Below are 6,420 nucleotides of genomic sequence, written 5' to 3'. Positions count from 1 at the left end.
TATTTGATCATCTGTCTTATAGTAGCCGTCAACTAATTTACCTCTGGTTCGTTATATCTTCCGTCCCTCTACTTCTATCTTCAAGGTTTGACCTGTCCCAGATTTGCTCTCCATCCACTTGCAGGTTTTCACCCACGCATGTATGGACGGAATCCGCTTCGGTATTTTCCATTTTGTGTCCATGAATTTTCGAACTTCCTCCGCCAGGGACACGCATTCTTGTTGTTCCAGGAGCCCTTCAAGTGTAAGCACTTCTTCGAGCTAGGTGTACACTTTGGCACCTCAGGGACCACGACTCGGCATTCATCGTGGTACATTTGGGGAAATGTGCCGACCATTGCACGCGTCTCCCGGGACGAGAGCGGTGGCTGAGTGACCTTTTTTTTTTTTTTTTTTTTTTTTTAACGTGGGGAAATCCTCATGGATCCCCCGGAGCTGGGGAACTCCGGGGGTATGCCGGACTCTTACCGGCTAAAACCCCACGGTGACCGTCCTCGACGCTGCGGGGAGGGGACCGGGAACTCTGGACGAACGCGTCCGGTCCCCTCCCGCGCCGGGGCCCTCCATGGTGACTGGGAGGACCCCCTTCCCGGAGGGGAGTGTGGTCGACGATACACACTCCCCCGTCCGAGGTAATGAGCGATGGCTGGGTCACTCAGCCACCGCTCCCGTCCCGGGGGACGCGTGCAATGGTCGGCACATTCCCCCAAATGTACCGACCGCGCCCCCCGGACGACGCCCGTGCAAATACGTGGGGCACGACCAAATGGTCCACCCCGCACGGGCGTCGTCGACGCCTCGGGCCAGGCTTGGCCCGGTTGACTGGGTGCCCCGGGTGCGTCAAACCCGATACCACGACTCGACAAATGCCGAGTCGTGGCCCCTGAGGCGGTGGCTGAGTGACCTAGCTATCGCTCATTCCTTGGATGGGGGAGTGTGTCTCGTCGACTGCACTCCCCTCCGGGAAGGGGGTCCTAACAGTCACCACGGAGGACCCTGGCGCGGGAGAGTTCCCGGTACCCTCCCGGCAGTGTCGAGGATGGTCACCGTGAGGTTTAAGTCGGTAAGAGTCCGGCATACCCCCGGAGTTCTCCAGATCCGGGGGATCCATGAGGATTTCCCCACGTTAAAAAAAAAAAAAAAAAAAAAAAAAAAAAAAAAAAAAAAAGGTTAGGTTAACCCCGCCTCGAGTCTCGTTCGAGCCGCCATAGCGAACGGACGTGCGTCGGTGCGCTCCGTGAACCGTGACAGCGAAAACGTGACTTATTGGTGATAGAGGTTGAACTTTTGTTTTCAACCTCTCGTGTGTGTTTCGTGAAAGCTCCTAGAGTAAAATCTAGGAGCTAGTAGCGAAAATTAAGGTGAAAATAGGGGAAATACGCGTAAGCGTCTCCTCTGTGACGTGGCGCGGCGGTAACCTCGCGAAAGTGAAGTTTTCGCCGTAAATTAGTGCCGGAAAGTGAGCTATGCCGCTTCCCAGGACACAAAGAGGATAACATATCACGCGTGTGTGTGTTAAAAGTGTGGAAAAAGTGCTAAAATCAGCAAAAAGTGCCGAGGGAAGCCAGGGCGTCACCGCCGCCATCTTGGATCGCGGGCGTGACACGTACGCCACGTCACCACGCTTCGTGGTTAGAGAGGCTTCCTTCGCCCCTTTCGAGCGAATTGTAGCACACACAGTGCCGATAAACACTTAATAGTGTTTATTTAAACGTTGTTTCAACCTCACGTGGGGAAGAAACAACAAAAAAGGAAGAAAACGCTCGTTGAACGCGGACGGAGGTGGCGCCACCGCGAGTTCAGCGGAGGGAACCACGCGGCAACGGTAAGTACTAGAACTTTCTAGAAATTCTGACCGAGCGCAGCGCGTGTGTGTGTTAGAGAGAGAGAGAGAGACAGAGACAGAGAGAGAGAGAGAGAGAGAGAGAGAGAGAGAGAGAGAGAGAGAGAGAGAGAGAGAGAGAGAGAGAGAGAGAGAGAGAGAGAGAGAGAGAGAGAGAGAGAGAGAGAGAGAGAGAGAGAGAGAGAGAGAGAGAGAGAGAGAGAGAGAGAGAGCCGGTCGGTCCGAGAGTGAGAGACGATGGAGAGGGCAGGCCCCAGTGGCCCTGTTATAGATGCAGATGGATGGATCTACCCCGGGACTACCAGGAGATGAAGCAGGAGAGGACACTTCTCCCACGACGTGCAAAGACGAAGCAACGCATCTCCCAGGATTCGGGATAGGAGATCGATACGTCGGTGACGTCCATCCTGACAGTCTCGTCAGGAACGTCATCCCGATCATCGGCGAAGAGGGGGCGACCACCCAAAACGGGGGAGTACATCTGCCTAGCAGAGGCCAAAAGAGCCGTTAGGCTTGAAATCGAGAAAGATGCAGAGATAGCTCTGGAGAGAGAGCTTCTCTAAGGCGAGTGCGTCCCGCCGCCCTCTGGAAGATCGACAAACCCTATTCCTCCGCAGGAGGAATACGATGAAGAGGCGAGAAGAATGCCCACCCCGGATTTAGCGGCTGGCGCGTTAAAAGCCGCGAACCAGGTGGAGACGGCGGCCGCGAAATCGTCCCAATTGAACGGGATGATCAAGCGGCAAATGACGACTGAAGTGGTGCAGCGTGCAAAGCGCCCATCACGAAGCGATGACACGGAGTCGAATGTATATCGGATTCGTCTCCAGGAAATAGAGGAGGAGAATACATGGCTGAGAGAGCGCCTCGCCGCGTTGGAAGAACGGTTGGCGAGAAGATCCTCCTCACCGATCGCAGCAAGGAAGTCACCGCGAAAGGACGCAAACTTGAGCGTCCTTATGGAGAAAATCGGTGAGCTGGTGAGCGACCGGCTGTACGATTTCTGGGCGCGAGCGGAAGCCCGATTCGCGCCCAAAGAGACGACTCTCCCGCCAACGGAGTCGACGGACATTTTCTGCGGGGAAAGCTCTGCATCTCAAGGGGCCGCACGGGAGAAGAAAGCTGGAAAACGGCGGAAAAATCGAAGAAAACGCCCGCGCCAGCAAACAAGAGCGACAAGGCGGCGGCAAGAAAACAAACCGCGCGCCAAGAAACTTCCTCCATCCAGAAGAGGATGGAGAAGATTCAAGAAGACCAGGTCGCCAGGGAGGCGGCCCAAAGCGCTGGAAAATCCGCAACTAGTATCAATGTTGCGGATAAAACCGCTAAAGAAACGCCGTCGACTCAAGTCCTCGGCAGAAAGGCCAAAAAGGCCGATAATACGAAGAAAGACGCGCCGAAGAAAGTGGAGGCGCCTGTACAAGGCGCCAAAAACACGCAAAAGGCACAGGAAGTCAAACATCAAAAGAAGGAAGTAAAAATGCCGAAGAATCCCTCGACGGCCGCCGTGACGCTTGCCCTTCCGCAAGGGAGCGCCGGCACATACGCGGACGTTATGACCACGGCCAAAAGGCTGATTAGCCTGAAGGGCATCGGAATCGACGAAGTAAGGGCGAGGAAAGCCCTCACAGGAGCCCTCATTCTGGAAGTGACGGGAGAGGGTTGAGACGGAAAAGCGGTCGCGCTGGCCGCCAAATTACGCTCGATTTTCACCCCCCGAGGAGGTGAAAATCACACGACCGCTGAAGCGAGTCGGCATGCGAGTGTATCGCATCGAAGACTCGCTAACGACAAACGAAGTCGTGGAGGCGATTGCCGCAGCAGGAGGCTGCCAAAAAGAAGACATCCGCGCCGGGCTGAAGAAAATCGGCTACACAGGTCTGGGACACCTTATAATGGAATGTCCCATTGCAGCAGCAAAGAAAATAACCGACGGAAAGCTCAAGATTGGCTGGACGTCGGTGAAAGTGGAGGCGTTGGAAAAACGCCAATTAATTTGTTTTAAATGCTGGGAGGTAGAGCACGTACTTGCTAAATGTACGAAATCCGAGGACAGGCGTGACGCCTGCTACAAGTGCGGAGAGAAGGGACACCGCTCCGCGGAGTGCAAGGCGAAGACCGCCACCTGCCCCGTGTGCAAAGCCGCGGGGTGCCAGGCCGATCATCGCGCGGGAGGAAAGGCGTGCCAACCGGCACCGCCCGCGAAGAAGAGGGAGAATCTGAGGATTCTCCCAGCAAGATCCGTCGTCGCCGACAACAAAGCGACGACGAAGAAACAAACGAAGAAAACCGCGACGAAAAATCCCGCGGTAGAAAATAAGAAGGAAGAAGCCACGCGCGAGGCTTCCGCGGCGACGGAGAAGAGCCGCGAGGAAGCCATAGAGATTACGTAATAACCAAAATTACGTAAATACTCCAAATTAACTTGAATCACGCCGCGAGAGCTCAAGATTTAATGATGAAGAGCCTACAAAGCGGCGTGGTCGAGTTAGTGGTGGCATCCGAGCCGTATTTTATCCAGGACAAGCCGTCGTGGATAAGCGATACGCAAGGAAAGGTCGCGATCATCCAGGCGACGCCGACACGCATCCGGCCGATCACGCTCATCGCGTAAGGGCGAGGTTTCGTCGCCGTTTCGTGATCGTATTGCGTCGTAATCGGATTATACGCGCCGCCGAGATGGTCGCTGCAAAATTTCGACCAGCTTTTGGATGAAGTGGGAGGGGCGGTTAGACGTCACGCCTCCCTACCAACGTTCGTCTTAGGAGATTTCAACGCTCACTCAACGCTCTGGAACTCCTCGACAACGAACCAACGCGGCCACTCTACGATGGACTGGGCAGCTTCTGCAAATTTAAAGTTACTAAATCACGGAAACGCCAGTACATGCGTGCGTCAGCAGGGCGAGAGTAAGGTCGAGAGTCTCGTTCGCGAATGGCGCCGCAGCTCGTAGAGTCACGAAGTGGATCGTAGATACGACTGAAACCTTATCGGATCACCTTTACATAAGGATCAGCGTATCGAAGATTCAAGAAAGAAGATCAGCCACCAAAAATCAAAATAAATGGTTGCTGAAACGCATAGACGAGGATGCTTTTATGGCAGTGACCCTCGCGACTACCTGGCCGGACGAAACGACCGAAGAGGCCACAGTCGAGAGCGAGGCGGAATGGTTTACGAGGACGTTGACCTCGGCATGCAACGCAAGCATGCCGAAATTAAAATCAAATCCTCCTCGTAATCCTGTCTATTGGCGGAGCGACGAAATCTCGAGACTCCGTGCGGACACGACGATCGCACGGAGAAATTACACGAGATACCGGAGACGGCGAAATACCATTACGAAAAGAAGACAGCAGCTCTATGACATCTACAAAGGAAAGAAAATAGAGCTGCAAGCTGCGATTAAAACATCGAAAGCACGAGCCTGGGACGGGCTTCTTCAAACGCTGCGCGAGGACCCGTGGGGGCGCCCTTACAAGATCGTAATGAATAAATTACGGCCTTGGACGCCCCCGATGACGGAAACTATGGAAACTTCGTTCCTGGAAAGGGTCGTCGACACGTCTTCCCGTCGGAAGATCGAACGTCGGCGGCCAGAATACAAAATTCAACGATTAATACATCGGTGAATGACCCGAACATCTGGTCGCAGGAATACGAAGTTTCGGAAGAGAAAATGTTCCGCGCCATAAACACCGGGATGCTGCCCACAAGTTGGAAAACCGGCAGATTGGTCCTCCTCAAGAAGCCGGGAAAGCCCGAAGATTCTCCGTCCGCGTATAGACCGATAGTCTTGCTCGACGAAGTCGGGAAATTATTCGAAAAAATAGTTCACGACCGTCTCGTCGAGCATCTATCGCGGGTCGGACTGGACCTGGATGAAAACCAGTATGGCTTCAGAGAAGGAAGATCGACTATCGACGCGATTAAAACTCTCACAAGGGTGAAAACTCTTGCAGAGAACGCGTTCAACTCCCTCGAGTGGAAGCGATCCGAAGAGCGCTCGAGCAACACGGTTTCCCACGATACCTGCGAAGGGTCGTGAAAAATTACCTGAGCGATGGAGCAATTATCTTCGAGAGTCGCGACGGCACCGTGAAGAAAGAAATCAACCGCCGAGTTCCACAGGGCTCGGTCCTCGGACCTCTCCTGTGGAATATCGGATACAACGCGGTATTAAAATTGCCAATGCCACTGGGAACTCATCTTACGTGTTACGCGGATGATACCCTGGTATTGGCGACCGAGACGAGCCGTCAACGCGCGATCTGCCGGGCGGAAATCGCCGTAGCCATCGTGGCCAGAAAGCTTGAAGAACTGGGGCTTCAAATGGCGCCGGAGAAGGCGGAGATCCTTTGCTTCGAGGGAAGAAGAAGAGACCCGCGAGGAGGAAACGAGGTGGTTTCCATCGGTCCAGCCAAAGTCAAAATCGGGAGTGAACTGAGTTATCTCGGCGTACTCCTCGACGACAAGTGGACCTTTGATCGCCACTTCGCTCGCCAGGCCGTTCGACTGCATGCTGCGGCGAATTATCTAAGCCGCATCATTCCAAATATGAACGGCCCCGACGAGAA

At 54.3% G+C, this 6,420-nt stretch overlaps 1 protein-coding gene across 1 annotated transcript; it reads left to right on the top strand.

The window, feature by feature from the left end:
• The first annotated feature begins 3,600 nt into the window (after positions 1-3,600).
• LOC143431792 (uncharacterized) lies at positions 3,601-4,236 on the top strand. The gene has a single exon (XM_076908730.1). It carries the CDS (start codon positions 3,601-3,603, stop codon positions 4,234-4,236), a length of 636 nt encoding a protein of 211 aa, XP_076764845.1.
• The last annotated feature ends 2,184 nt before the right edge of the window (positions 4,237-6,420 follow it).

The sequence above is a fragment of the Xylocopa sonorina genome, unplaced genomic scaffold (genome assembly GCF_050948175.1).
Source record: "Xylocopa sonorina isolate GNS202 unplaced genomic scaffold, iyXylSono1_principal scaffold0014, whole genome shotgun sequence".
In the NCBI taxonomy this organism is placed as follows: Eukaryota; Metazoa; Arthropoda; class Insecta; order Hymenoptera; family Apidae; genus Xylocopa; species Xylocopa sonorina.
This window is presented reverse-complemented; position numbering and strand designations above follow the sequence as displayed.